General features: G+C 51.1%; 2 protein-coding genes across 4 annotated transcripts in view; one reads left to right on the top strand and one right to left on the bottom strand.

Moving 5' to 3' along the window:
* LOC127034846 (uncharacterized) overlaps positions 1 to 14,987 on the top strand; it is a 299,262-nt gene that overhangs the window by 12,342 nt on the left and 271,933 nt on the right. The gene's annotated exons all lie outside the window — the stretch shown is intronic.
* NOS1 (nitric oxide synthase 1) overlaps positions 303 to 14,987 on the bottom strand; it is a 156,612-nt gene continuing 141,927 nt past the window's right edge. For all 3 annotated transcript variants that reach the window (XM_050924126.1, XM_050924127.1, XM_050924125.1), the window contains exons 24-29: positions 13,457 to 13,544; positions 12,846 to 12,967; positions 11,910 to 12,058; positions 11,044 to 11,238; positions 9,632 to 9,750; positions 303 to 8,850 (exon numbers count right to left, since the gene is read on the bottom strand). In XM_050924126.1, coding sequence (XP_050780083.1) covers positions 8,835 to 8,850; positions 9,632 to 9,750; positions 11,044 to 11,238; positions 11,910 to 12,058; positions 12,846 to 12,967; positions 13,457 to 13,544 — 689 coding nt within the window. In that variant the 3' untranslated portion in view covers positions 303 to 8,834. The remainder of the gene's footprint in view (positions 8,851 to 9,631; positions 9,751 to 11,043; positions 11,239 to 11,909; positions 12,059 to 12,845; positions 12,968 to 13,456; positions 13,545 to 14,987) is intronic.

The raw sequence follows: 14,987 nt of genomic DNA on the forward strand, positions 1-14,987 counted from the left end.
GCATCTAACCCTGTTCAACTTAGATATTTTCTCAGTGTAAGGACCCCTGCAGAGGGCTCACAGTGCAAACAGGGTTATGATGTAATGTTCAGAAACCAAGCAGCCCTGCAAGGAAGTGAGCATCTCTCACAGAGAAATACAAGAGATCTCACAGTTTTCTTTTGTAAAGCACCAGCATTTTCTACTATTGTTAGTCAATGGAGGGACAATGGGATGCAGTGAGGTAGACAGGGCATTTTCAGTGTCAGGAACCCCACAAGAGAAAAAGAAAAACCAACTAACAAGACAGTCCACTAAATTTAGTCCACTTTTTTATTTTGACTGTAATGCAAACAGGCATAGGTATTTTATTCCATAAAATCAAAAGATTGGAACTATACAGAGAGGTGCATGCTTTAGAACAGTGTGGATACCTCGCAAACAGAGCAGGAGTCAGTCCACGAGAGAGGTGCTGGAGTACATTGTATGAGTGGCAGAGATTTTAGCAGCATTGAGAGCTCAGAGGTAGGGGAAACCATGTTTCTGACTGCTTAAAGCACTGGTATGATCAAATACAACACCTGCCCACCGTCATTCCCACTTCCACCCCCACCCTCCTTCCTCAGAAAGAAACCTATGTTTGAATCACGTTTAATGCTACAAAATGTACCAATCTGTCCACCCACCTCAGGAAACACAAAGTGAGAGTCAAGCCGATGCTCTTAACTCATGGTGTTGTTTAAAGAATAAACAGAAGGCACAATGCTACAAGGGGAAGGCGGAAGGGTCACGAGGCTGAGAGAATTTGGAAAAGATGTAGTTCCAGCGAACATGGGAAAACCCAAGACAGCTGGAGGATTCAGGAAGCCTCTAGATTGTAGAAGTTTCACCAAACCTTTGTCACATTTCGCAAATGTCTCCATTTCACTTTTGCGCCTTTGCTCCTCATGAGACAAGTCATTTAAAAACCTGAGATGTTCAAATCTGCCAAAGTGAATTGGATACCCAATTCCTTTTGAAATGAATTGGAATAGAGCACCCAAAATCCTTTGGGAGCTAGGAGAATTTCAGCCTATGTTTCTAACTAGATGGGAACCAGTGCCATACAACCAGTCCTGCTTGAAAGGCGCTTTTGCCCTGTTCCTGGGGAACCACATACAGCCCAGAACTCAGACGTTGCCAGAAGCAAGGAGAACTCAATCTTCAGGTCTTTTCAAAATATAAGAAACCAGGATTTCTGAGAGGCTTCCCCAGTGGGCCAAAGCTATTTCTTCCAGGTCAGGAGTTGACCCAATCTTGGAAGTTCCTGACATTTGTCTGTTTTACAGCACTGTAACAAGAATTGATGTTTGCCCTACATTTTCTTGGCTTTCAAACCATCACTTCAAGGCTGCACATCAGCAAACCTCATTTAAAGAAGGGTCTGAAATGCATTCCTACATCAGAGGAGTTAGAGTGAGTTTTGTTAATACACCATTCTATACCCCACACAGACATGAATGGCTGCTTTGGAGGCATGCTGGCTTGTTAGTTAAAGGCGGATTTAGATACAGTTGTTTTATTTCCCCTGAAGTTGGTAGATGTTTTTTCAAATTTTGATTTTTTTTCAAGGTTTGTTTTGGACAAAATATTGAATTTTAACTAACCCCCTCCCCCCAACTCTTGAAGCCATTTTTACAATTTCCCCCCCGCCATGTTTTTTGACCAGCTACAGTGCTGGTCAAAACTTTGTCTAATTTTGAAATGTCCGTGAAAATTTTCAACAAAATGTCCCAATTTTTTGGGTTTGCGTTGTTCAGCGGGCTGCAGTTGTTTTTGAAATGAAGTGACTGGATTCTGCTATGAACTCTGCACTCTTTAGCGGAGCCAAACACAGCCTGGGATGGGTGCAGTCAGCTCACACTGGAATCGATGGGAGCAGTTCACACACATGCAAAACGGCTGGAACCTCATTAGTAAAGCTAAAGCTGCTTGTCGGTTGGCACTTGTGGAAACACAAACTTTTACATTTTTTGAACACATGACTTAAAAAATAAAACGTTTCTTTCAGACTCAGAGTAAATGCCGGAGCAAATGGGGCAGGGGTTGTTGCATTTATTGTCACTTTTGCTGCATTCCCAAGCAGAGCTGGTTGAAAATTATCTATCAGAGCTGTTTTTTCTGGTTGGGGAATTGAGTTTTTGAGTAAACTTTTTTTTTTGGGAGGGGGGGGCTCAAAGTGCCCACTTTCCATGGAATTTTTTGATTTTTCATCAAAAAAACGCCTCAAACCCAAAAGATTTGTTTTCAAAGTTTTCAGTATTTGAATTTCTGCCAGGCCCGCACCCAACAAAATCCCCATTTTCCATGGAAACCCAGTCCCACCCCCACATATAGACAATTTTCCAACTAGCTCGATTCAGTGGTGATTCAGAGCAAGCTGCTGCAAAGACCTGGCCTGTGGGATCCCTTAAACCAGTGGGGGACCCATACACAGCTGGTTTTACTGCCTTTGAGTTGTGCCCACACAATCTGGCCCCCACTTAGTGACATGAATGAGAAAGAAAAGTGCCCTCATGTGTGATCAGCAAGTCACTGTGAGCAGGTATCACCAGCAGACAGTCGATAAACTACGTTTGAAATGAGCTTTGCAGCTTCTCGTCATTGGCCCTTATAGGCAACAGCACCAGTCTGGGCATTTTAGAGTCCAGGCCATGTTGTAACACTGGCTCAGCGGGGAGAAGATAGGCACGTACTGTGATGTTTAAAAAGTTCAGATGCCATCCTTGTATCTTTAGCAGAACCCAGAAAACACTGACCCCACAAGAGTCCGTTTTAGTCCTGGAACAAAGCGCTTTAAATCCACTATCACATTAGCTTTTCCCATCATCTCTGAAGTTTTAGTAAATAAAGGTAGTTGTATGGGAGAAGCCAGAGCTGAAATCTCACAGCCTGGGGTAGATTTGAAACAAGATTTCTAGGAAATAATGCATTGGTGCATGCAAAGCTGTAATTGCTGTAACTGCTACTGCCCTCAGGCCCGATGCTGCAGAGTGACAATCGCCCCGTCTCCCACCCAAGCCAATGGGTGTTGGGTTGTTCTTAGTACCTCACAAGATTCTGCAATCTCAATGCAGTGTTGATTGGGGGTGGGATTTCATAAGCGCTCAGCGTGGCCTTAACTCTGCTCGCGCTGATGCCAGCACTGAAACTCCCCACAGAAGCAAAATCAGGGCCATGCTGAGCGCCACCCATCTCTATCTGTTCTGAGAAGGGCCACGAGCTTCTAGGGAACTCTGTGAGTAATTGAAAATAATAATAATAATTCCAAACCCAGCAACAGATCTCACTCTAGCAATAGCCACATCTATGTACCTGATGGTAGCAGCACCATTACCGTAGACCATAAAGTTCTCCTTCTCAGAATATCAGCAAACCTGGAGAAGATCTTCCACTGGGGAAAATTAGAGCAACTCTACACACTCTAATGGTGCTAGATTTATGGCAGCTTAGCATCTAGCCTGGTATATTTGGCTAAGCCCACAGCCACCTCAGCAAAGACACCCCCTCTGCCCCCCATCAGTAATAACAAGGCCTTCGTGCACTATATGTGTCGTACGGAGATTATGCCCAGTGTGTACATGCTGCTGCTTCTGAAGAGCTGGTCCTGCAAACTCCTCCTAGTCACATCGCGCTCTGGGTAAATGGTTGCAGAACGGGGCTCAGAACGTAGGCCAACTTCTGCTGCCATTTAGGCGGGTATAAATTGACTGCCATTGATTCCTGTGGGAATTGACTGACAGATCTGAGAGCAGAATTTGTCTCTTTAAGGTGAAGTTCCTTGCTCCCTGCATCCCTCAGTCTCTCCATGGGCTGGGATCATCGCTGGAGAGAGCCAGCTAGAAGGGGAGGAAGTCCCCAGAGCATTAGCATCCTCCTAGCTTTAGGTGCTTCCTGTCCCACTGCCATCACCAGAACCTACCTTTACTAAAGAGCTACTCCTCCCTCTTGTGTGGCTGGGCATGGGCTGGATGCTGGGAAGGTCTCTTCAGCGAGAGGTGGAGGAAGGCCAGTTGGTTAATTGGTAAGAGGCTAAGGGTGTGCATTGATAAGGGAGGGGATTAATAGTGAAATGGGGAATTAAGAGAGGTCAATAACTAATCACTATTGAGTATAGATTAGGGGTAAAATATAGCGGGGAGAGGCTTCTTGTGCTGCAGCCTGTCCTCAACTCCTGCTTCTTGTCATCTTAGATTGTAAATTATTTGGGGGCAGAAAGTGATCTGGTTATTTGCTTCCCTCCTCGAAGGTGCTGTAATATAAAGACAGGCCTGTATGTTGCCCCCTATCTAAACTTCCAAGCAGCTGCTGTGGGGAGGCAAAGCCTTGGGGATGGTCGCTGTGGAGCTGAGGCTTAGCGGCTCGTCAGTCTAAGGTAAAGAGCGGAGCTGGTCAGAAAAAATGGGGAGCATTTTTCATGAACAATTTGCAAATAAATCATCTTGACCAGCTGTAGTAAGGACCCACCTGGCTGTTAACCTTTTGGAGTAAGAAGTGAGCTGAGGCACTGCGAAGCATTTTGGTGGTGGTGATGGCAGTCTTTGCCATTCACAGGAATTGCCAGACAGGATCAGCCCGCTGGTCCATCATGACCACTCTCCAATTGCTACAGGGGCTGTTTGGAGCTGCTCAGCCCATTGGAGTGTTGGAATTAGCCAGTGGGGACTGGGATTAATGGACAGAGGGCAGGCGAAGCCATCAACCGCACAAGATACATTCAGTCCATTGCCTGGCTATCTCCATTCTCCACCACCCAGGTGCTATGTATCTATTGTACATACACACCCATTTCACCCAGCTGAACTGCGTCCGGGTGGCGGATGAAAGGTCTGTGTTTGTGGCATTACAGAGATTAGCAGGATCACATCCCCTTTTCTGGGGGAGAAAATTAAGCATGTGAAACCCTTGCAGGTGAAGAGAGCAAACTGGCTACTAAAGTAAATGGAACTGACTCAATTAGAAAGCCAGCCCGGCCTGTTCAAAGTCAACTATCCCAGCCAAGCACGGCAGGCTGATGACAGCTTCTGGAGCCCTGAATTCAACTCACCCCACAATGGTAGGATTTCCCTGTTACTCACCTGTCCCTTCCCCCATCCCTGTCCTGTCTCTTGGGTGCACCAGGTGAGCAGGCTGGACGTAACACCGTTTTTTGCTCTCTAAGGCTGGGATTATCAAAGAGAACAAAGGGACGTGGGTGCTCAACTCACAGTTAATTTCAACAGCCTTTGGGGGCCTAACTCCTCTGGGCACCCGGGGAAATTCCAGCCTTTAGCAATGGGAGAGGCTGAATCCGGATGTCATGGCTCCTCCATGGCTGCACTTGCTGCGTTTTTAGCGTGGCTCATGGGTATATCGGACGGGAGGAGACACAACCCGTTCTGCCAAAGCCAGCCTCTCTTGTCAGATACAGACAGGGAGCATCGGTATCAGCAAAGCTCATTCCGGAGCGGGGCTGTTACAGGAGCACAGGACAGAATGGGAAAATGAACAGCAGCAATGAATGCGAAGGACACAGCTTTGGGCATTCCTTTGCATTGACATTTCCAGGAAAGATGGGCCTGGGGCAAAATTTGGATCCAAATTCAAACTCTCCCCAAGGTTTGTGTGGAGTGGGCTGAAGGGAGATGCAAGGTTTTGCTCGGGCACCTTACAGAAAGGTCAGCCTGGTCTGAGCTGGATCCAGAGCCAATCTTCCCCAGCGTGTGGGATGGTGGGGGGGCGAAGGGCGGAGTAAGGGATCTGTCATCTCTTCCCCCGCCCCCAGGGGCTGGATCCCTACCCAGATTTGTGAGGCACAATCTCGAGCAAAGGCATCCTTCTGCCCTTGATGCGCTCCCCATTCTCTCTTCCCATTGGCTCCCAGGGGACCAGGACATGCGACTGGAAGGGTCGGTGCCTGCCTGAGCTCTCGGCCCCACTAAAGAGCTCCTAGGCCCCGGTTACACAACAGCAACCAGGGTTTGTAACAGCACACGATACTGATGGCTCCAGCTGTGGTTTATGCCTGCACACCACCTGGTTAGTAACCGTGGCAGCTAACCACACCTGCCCCCTGCCAGGGACCTAGGGTGGTGCAACTGGCTCAACATCTTGGGGGTTTGCAGTGTAGCTAGGAGCCCCTACTCCCCCTGGTTGGGCTAGTCTCCTTCACCCCAGCACTCTGTGCAGTGGGACAGCCCAGAATCCATTTCTCCGTGAGCGGCGCTGTGGGCATGTCCCCTGGTGGTCCTTGCGGAGGCAGTGCGGGGTAGCTGCCAGGCAGCAGGGTGGGTGCGGGCATACAGTCGCTGCTGCAAATTGAATAACCACACTACAGCCGTGATTTCGTAACTGAACAGGGGCTTAGCCAGGGACCTTCATTCATCCTCATAGGGCAACACATCGGGCCACCCTCACAGAACAGCGTGCATGCAAATTACCACAAGGTGGCAGCATTTGTGCACGTCCCTATTTAAAGTCTTGCTGACTCCTAGTTGAGCAAAATACTCCGAAGAGATGGAGTAGGGCAGCAGAAAGCCTGGAGCGGAGCTTTCCCAAAGCTCTGGGGCCTCTGGGCCCAGGGTTTTGGGTCAGATCCATCTGTGGTGGTCAGGGAAGGTAAAGACCAGGGATGTTGCTGTGGCAGTGGCAGCACACACGAGCGCCTACCCACATTGGAGGGTCTAGGCAGCAAAACCAAAGCAACCACGTGGTCACTGCGAAGCGTGAGACCAGTGAACACGAGCTGAAATTGAGCAGCCCAGCTGCCAAGTCACACTTAGGCCAGGGGAGGCTTCCGACCTTGCTGGACTCACTTTGTTAGAAGCTTGGTTCAGCGGGAGGCAGTGGCAGATCCTGGGCTCTGAAAACAACCCCTTGGTGACAGCGGTTGTGGGGACCCACCCCCTTTGCCGTGGCCAAGTCCTGACCCCCTTCGGCAGTAATTCCCTATGCTGTCGGCAGGAGGGGGTCCAGTGCCACCTGAAGGCACCAGTTTGCTGTTGCTGCCTCAGTCTAGCCAGCAGATGGCTATGTACAGTGCAGGTGGGGGAAGGGACGAGGGCACCCCCAAACAACCTGGCAACTAGAGAAAGCCCCCTCCCCCTGACAGAGAGAGAGAGAGCCGGCCTGGGGGTGGGTGGAAAAGTTCCTACCTGGAAAAGGGGAGTGACCCTTGGGGGCTGCCAGCTCTGTAGCAGTTCCTGTAAGTCTCGAGCGGGGCTGGATTTGTGCAGTGGAGCTGAGCGGTCAGCACCTCAGAGCCTGGCGTTAGACAGCACCAGTGCCTCTCTTCTTGGGCTTGCTCCCCGTCTCTCCTGAGAGCTCCCGGCCCAGCGGCCTTGTGCAGTTTGAACAATGGCACCATGCATGCAGCAGGCAGAGGGGGCATGGAGAGGATTTGGGGTTTTTTGCAGAGTGGAGGCACCCGTTGCAGTCAGCCTGGCACCACGAGAGCATTGCAGTCCCTGCGGGGGTAGGGAGTGGTGTTGCTGAGAAAGGACATCTCACAAGATCGCGCTAGGACAGACTGGCCATGCTTTGAGTAATCAAGGCAACTGTTACTCATTTAATGGGGCATTACATGGGGTTCCCAGAAGGCCTGGTACCAGGGGTCAGGAATGGCCGCAGTAGACCCCATACAGCAGCTACTTGCTGGCTGCCTATCAACCTTTTTTATAAGCAGCTTGGTGCCGCTTGGACCTGGGCAGAGACGGCTTCAGAGCTACTCTGCCTCCCAGCCTTGTCGCCTTACATGTTCTCTTGCCTCGCTGGAGAGGACTCACGTGCCCACCACCAGCGCCCTGTTAATCCAGGGAAGCTACAGGATGCAACCCACACCCGAGTCACAATCTTTCCTCCAAGGATCTCAGCTAATCTGTAGCCCTCTCATGCCAGCTGGCTGCATTTACCCTGAACTCCCAGGGCAGGCTGGGAAGGTTTGGATGCAGAGTGGGCAGTACGTCCCCTGCTTCCCCGTGACCAAAGAGCACCCACGTGCTGCCCCTTTGCAGAAACACCAGCCTGCACCTGCTGTGCTTGCACATGGCCCGTGATGACTGTTGCACCAGCAAGATCAGCACAGGGCACACAGGCAAGAGAGGACTGAGGACAGAGCCAAGAGGGGGCGGGGCGTGGGGCTGAGGATACAAACAGCACAGAGCTCAGGTAGGTGAATTGTTACCCATTGAACACAGACGAACCCCACCCCTCAAACAGAACGAAGCTCTGGTGCCTCCATCAGCAGCAAGAAAGGGGGCAGGGCAGCACTTCCTTTCCATCCAACTTCCCCCGGGGCCAGGCCCAGAGCGGCCAAAGCAAAGCGAGGAAGATGCAGCGATTCAGCCAAGTTCCACGTCAAGGTGGGGAAAGGGGTCTTGGGCAAAACAGCTTCTCTCCAGTCCTCGCTGGCCGATCAGGAACAGCCAGCTCCCCCCGCTCCAGCCCCACCCCCCCAAACACCAAAGAATGCAGATGATCACGAAGGTGGTGATTTCATGCAGCCGCGAAATGCCCTCGTCGGACCGAGAGAAGAAGAAACGTAGTTTCGTAAGAGCCACTGCGGATTATAAAGCCATCGCACTTCAGCAGGGGACTCCGAGGAGGGAAACAAGGAGTGAAAAGAAACCGCCACAGGACGACAGAGAGAGAAAGGAAAGAGAAATCATCATCATCGGGACACGACGACAGGACGAGAGACAGAGCACTTTCCGTGGGCAGGCCCCGCAGAAAAGGAGCCGCCGTGTCCGTGTAAATACAAAACCCAGCACCCTCCGGCTGGAGGGGGATGGCTGCTGCTGCAGCTGGTTTGGCATCTCATCTGGGGCAAGGGGTTCTGGTTATGAGCAGAAAACCCTGCAAGGGAAAGGGGAGAATGACTAGCTACCAATGCTCCCTTCCACGCGTAGCCCCGCAGTCCCCCCTACTGGCATGGGACAGCTAGCGTTTAAATGCAACGAGCACATCTGGCCACCAGCCAGCTGAGATTCAGCATGGAGCCCATCAAGCCACCTTGGATCCCAATGGGTATTCTGCCATTTGGCTTCAGTGTGAACGGGATTGGGTTTTCAGTTAGCTCCCTTAGCTGGGGAACCAGCCATCTGGCTCCCTGGGTAGCCGGCAAGCTTGTCCCCCTACCAGGTGTGCAGCCCAGGCACTGGAGAACCATGGGTCCCAGGCAGCCTGACAGCTAGCTGGTCCGGTTTCCATTGATGAAATCGACACATTCCCACAGAACAAGTCAATTCCATCAAATTGACACGTTCCCACTGAACTTTATTCCATTGGGAAATTTTCAACCAGCTCCAGTTGTGCCCACCCACTCATGCTTTCTAGCCTGTCTATTTTGCCAGGGGCTCATGGTATGGAAAAGGCTGTGTTCGCGGCTACAATGGGTCAGATTCACCTTGGCAATGCCTTCTGGAATGGATTTAGCCCACTGAGTTGATTGTTCTCTCAAAGAAACTGTACTGCAGCTTTGTCTGTTTCTACTTTTCGGATCAGAGGCCTGTTCCTGTCTCTGCTATTACTGGCTTCATACATGCAAATAAATAAAACGATCCTTCCGAGTTTTATTACACAACCCAAGCACGTCCAAGGAACAATAGCGCAGGTTAAAATAAGCACATCAACTCACTCATCCGTGTCCTTTTTGCTTTCCTCAATGAACGCAATTGACTCAGATCTAAGGCGGTTAGTCACTTCATATGTACGCAAGGTGACTCCAAAAATATCCTCGTGGTATCGGTTGTCATCCTGAAAGCAAGGACAGCAGAGGCATGGCACTGAGAGAAAGGTGTAGTCGCAAGTTATTATTATGGTATTTCTGTAGCACCTAGAGATGCTAGCTGAGGTGGGAGGTGCTGTGCAAACAGAGTGTGGGACAGTCCCTGCCCCTAAGAGCTTACATGCTAAATAGGCAAGAAAGGAAAAGCCTACAAGGGGAAACTGAGGCACAGAGCAGGGAAGTGACTTCTCCAGGATCACTCAGTAGGTCAGGGGCAGAGCCATGATAGAATTCAGGTCTCTTGGCACTCTGTCCAGTGTCCACTACACTGGTTGCCTCTCTAAATGGCTACTTGTCCACATGCCTTAAGGTTAAAATAATAGAGGAAGAGAGAGAAAGCCCAGGGGAACTGGAGATTGTACTACAGCCTAACAGGAACATTGCCATAGTGAACAGACTGCAATGCATGTGGACCCGTGCCCTGCACTGGATGGAATCAGAACTGTCTAACTGTGTGTCATAGGTCCTATATTGCTAACAACTAGAGGAGCTTCCCTGTTAGCTCAAGTGGGAGGCCTGTGCTTATGCAGCAGTAGGATCTGCATGGCTGTATTGTACAATATCTGACAACCATGAAGGTACTAGGTGGCCATAGATTTGCTATATTTGTATATTACAGTGATGACACTATAGCCAATTTTTAGATAGGTAAATAACTTGCATGGTGGGTAAAGGCTATTAGCTGGCTGGACATTGACTACTGTTCCAGAGACATCTCCTGGGTAGAGCCAGCATTGCAAAAGGACCCGGAACTGCAGCCTGTACTGGCATTTTGCTGGCACTGGAGCTTCATCAGTGCTAGGCCAGTGGTGGGTGAAGTGCTAGTGTGGACAAGGCTAATGGGGTTAATCTGCAGAAGCAGATTACGGACAAGAATTCTTCCGGGAACCAGTCCTTTGTGCAGACACACTCCCTGTGCTGGGCCTAGGCCGGTTGGTAACGGCAAGAACCATTCTGCAGATTTACAGATTTGAGGCAAGTCCCAGACCCCTATGGCCTGCTGCAGTTAGTAGCTCACCCATCCCCCAGCTCCTTTGGCAAGCCAGGGGCCCTGCGGGGTCGGTAGAGGAGGGCACAGCTGGGCAGAGAGTCTGGACCCACAAAGTCAGGTCAGGAGGCTGGAAGGTGTGGTGCCTACTGACCACTCCCAGAGCTCGTGGCCGCAATTACCTCATCATCAGTGACTGTGCAAGAGGAAGCCCTGACGCCCTTGACCCAAGCTTGCGCTGAGCCCTGCGGCAGGCTGGGGAGGGCTCACTTACCCTCAGCTTGCTAATGAAAGCGCCAGCCTGCTCCACCGACAGCTGCCCCTGCTGCTTCACGATGCGCTGAATGGCCTTGAAGACATCCCCAGCCATGGTGACGTCCCCGCACACGTAGATGTGGCCTCCCTGCTCCTTCAGTGCTTTGTACACAGACTGAGCCAGCTGCTCCTGCAGCACGTCCTGCACGTATTTCTGGGGGAGACAGGAATGGACGTTGCACGGCGCCTGTCACCCGCAGCTCCCAAAGGGCCCAGCCCAGCTTTACACACAGGAGTCACTTCACCCCTCCATCCATCGGCGCAGGGCAGCCACCTCTGGGGTGGAACACGGCAGCCATTTAACAACTCATGGCAATGCTGCACAACTGTTTGGGAAGGGAACTGAAGACAATCAGGGCCTGCATGTTTGGAGGTGCCAAGTGCCAGAAACTCCAGCTGAAGTCAGTGGAACTCCCCAGCTGCACAGCACCCCTGAAAAGCAGGGTCCAGTGTGACTGTACCTTCAGGGGGAAGTCAGAGACCCAGTGGGACCCAGCCATGGCTGTGGAGTCAGTACTGGGCTATGGGAAAGTGCCAGAGGACTGTTAATGTCCACCAGTGGCTTTAGGTCTTGTTTGAAAGTGAGAGAGACGGAGAGGGCTGGTTAACGAGTTTGAGGGCAATTGTGCTGTAATTGCCTTCCTGGGGATTCTTAAAAACGGGAGATTCATTGGCCCACGGAGCTGTGAAAAGCTTGAGCCAAGATCATGTCCTCAAACTAGTGCAGGCAAATCCCTCCAGGTGACTGCACGAGAGGTTGGACCCTTCCCCTAGCGACTGGTCACGGTGACTCAGGGCTGAACGTAGGTGGCAGAGCAGGGTTACCTTTGGTTTGTCTGGTTCCCGGGAGTAGGCTGTGTACAGCTCTTTGAAGATGCCTTTGTTTTTGGCTAGGAGGGTCTCCTCTTTGTAAATGTGGTCGATCTTGGACTGTCGGCACCCAAAGACCAAAATCATCGGACAGGGCTTCAGTGCTGGAGCAGAGACAGGTGGGATAGCAGTGAGTCACGGAAACCATCCCCTGCACCCCAGTTCCCAAGCTTGGGATCGCGCACACCCTCCTGCACGGAGTGGGCAAATGCTGTGCTTGGATTCCCTCTTTGCTCCTGGCAGCCATTCTGTGCACTCTGAGGGAGGCTGTTTTGGATGTGTAGCTCTGTTCCCTGGGACAGTGGATGGCAGAGGGGGAAGGGTAGAAGGTCCGAGAGGAGATACTTGGGGAGATTGTGTAACTCCTCAGAGCATGGATCCAGGGTCCCAAGTAACTAGCGCTGGGTGAAACAGGTCAGGATTTTTTGGTGGGAAATTTAATAAAAAAAATCATTTTTTTTTGTTTTTGCAATAAAAAAGTATTTTTAAACAATCTAATCTTTCATTGAAAAACTGTGGAAAATGGAATGAAGTGTAATCTAAAGAAAAGAATTCATGACATTTTTCATTAAAAAAAGCCCAGTGGAAAAATGTCAGACCAGCTCTATGTTAGGTCATCTCACGGTGAGTGAAACAGCCATGGTAACACATACGCATACACCACAGCAGCTACCACTCAGCCTGATGCCTCTAGCACTAAACACACACCCCTGGAGCTAACAGAGCAATTCTATTAGCTGCAATAGGCTCCAGTCCTTACCAGGACCAGCCACTGGAGGGGGACATGATTGCATGCACTCAGACGGGGTACTACCCTCGGGTTCCCTGAGGATGTTGTGCAGGCACTCGCTCACCCCCTTACTTACCAGAGGCTCAAGACCTCAGACCCACCTTTGTGCTCGATTTCAAAGAGCCGCTGCTGCCAAAAGCTCCGGAATGGGGCGATTCCCGTACCTGGGCCAATCAGGATGCAGGGAACCTGGGGATCTTGTGGCATGTGGAACCCAGGAGCTCTGGACAAACAAGTTCTAAAGTTAATGATGCCCCGAAGGGGCCAAGGCCCAGGCTGGGTCAATGAAATCCTTGTGGGAGTAGAAATGGAGCTCAGGCATGCAAGGGCAGAAGTTTGAGTGTGGAAGGCGGTGGCAAAAAGTGGCATTTGAAGCAGAGCACATGGTAACAGGGCCCATCTGCAGTTCACACCGTGCTCTCTTCTGTGACCCCTGGCTGTTCAGGGGCATCAGGTACCACCCCCCACCCCATTGTCTGAACGGTGCTTTTGCAGACTGCTGTATGGAACGGCCTCAGCCCCTCCACCGTTCAGGGTGAGGAGGCAGGTCGTTAGTAGAAATCCCCATTAGTGCCGTGAGCGCACATGACGGGCTCCAGACAGGAATTCAGGGGCTCTCTGCTGTGAATAGCTGACGGATCAGTCTGTCTTGGAATGGTCTAAACCCTCCCTGGCTCTCGGGGACTCCACATGCAGTGACCATGCCACTCACCCTCTTACAAAACAGGGCACAACTTCATCTGCCTGTATCCGGTTGAACCAGGAGGAACAGACCCCGTGGTGTATTGGTCCTTCCCCATCTAGGAGAGGAAAGGAGGAGAGGGTCTGTACCCTGCCCCGGTACTGCTGAATGGATTGCTGGAGAATGCCCTGGCCATTTACCTCTCTGCACCCAGCAAAATGCTCTCCCCAAACCTCACTGCGACGTCAGCACTAACGGCAGCCAACCTGTGAGTTGGGGTCAGAATGGCCAGGCACTGAGTGGTCCCTGGGACCAATTCTGCTTTTCAGGGCAGGCTGGACCACTGGAGCGCTCAGGACAGGCTGGCTTCCCCCAGGCCAGAGGTAGGTAACCTGCGGCACACGAGCTGATTTTCAGTGGCACTCACACTGCCTGGGTCCTGGCCACCAGTCTGGGAGGCTCTGCATTTTAATTTAATTTTAAATGAAGCTTCTTGGGGGAGGGATAGCTCAGTGGTTTGAGCATTGGCCTGTTAAACCCAGGATTCTGAGCTCAATCCTTGAGGGGGCCATTTAGGGAACTGGGGTAAACATCTGTCTGGGGATTGGTCCTGCTTTGAGCAGGGTGCTGGACTAGATGACCTTCTGAGGTCCCTTCCAACTCTAATCTTATATGATTCTAAACATTTTAAAAACCTTATTTACTTTACATACAACAATAGTTTAGTTATATATTATAGATTTATAGAAAGAGACCTTCTAAAAATGTTCAAATGTATTACTGGTACGCGGAACCTTAAATTAGAGTGAATAAATGAAGACTCGGCACAGCACTTCTGAAAGGTTGCTGACCCGTGCCCCAGGCAAACATCAGGGAGGCGCCACTTGCTGGAGCAGGGCAGTTTGTGACTTTGCTGTGGCCCTAACACACTCCCCCTGCTAAGGGCCAAATGGGACCCTCCAGAGCTGTCTCCAGCTGAGCGAGTGCTTGCAAAGAAACCTTGGCCACAGGCTTTTGCTGGAGAGATTTATAAACCAGGGATCCCCCCTCCCCAGCTAGTGTTCCTCCCATGCCCCTTGAGAAGATGGTAATAGGCTTCTGTGCCACCCCGATATGCTCCTGCCAATGCAAGCAGACACCAGTGCTTGGCAGTATGGAGGATGAACATTCAACATTTCTATAAGCTTCCCAGGGGTGGGAAGCAAGAGAGACATATGCCTGCATGAGGGGGCCAGGTCAATCCACCCTGCAGGCCAATCTGAAGTCTCTTCTCCCCACCACCCACTGGTGCAAGGCAGCCAAGACAAGGGCATACAGCCTTTGTGTTGCATAGTGCAGAGCGGCCTGGAGGAGCTGGAAAGCTATCAGTTTCTGCTGCTGCGTCTGGCTGCCACAGCCCCCAGCACTACCCTGAGGGAGCCCCGTGTGAACAGGCAGCAAGGTTTTAAGGAGGGATTCCCCCGTCCCCAAACACACATACACGCCCCCATATGCTAATAGCCACCTCCCACAATGCAAATAGAGATGAAGGCCCCATCTGCGTGGCCACCTAGCACAATGC

Source organism: Gopherus flavomarginatus, chromosome 15 (assembly GCF_025201925.1).
Source record: "Gopherus flavomarginatus isolate rGopFla2 chromosome 15, rGopFla2.mat.asm, whole genome shotgun sequence".
Lineage (NCBI taxonomy): Eukaryota > Metazoa > Chordata > Testudines > Testudinidae > Gopherus > Gopherus flavomarginatus.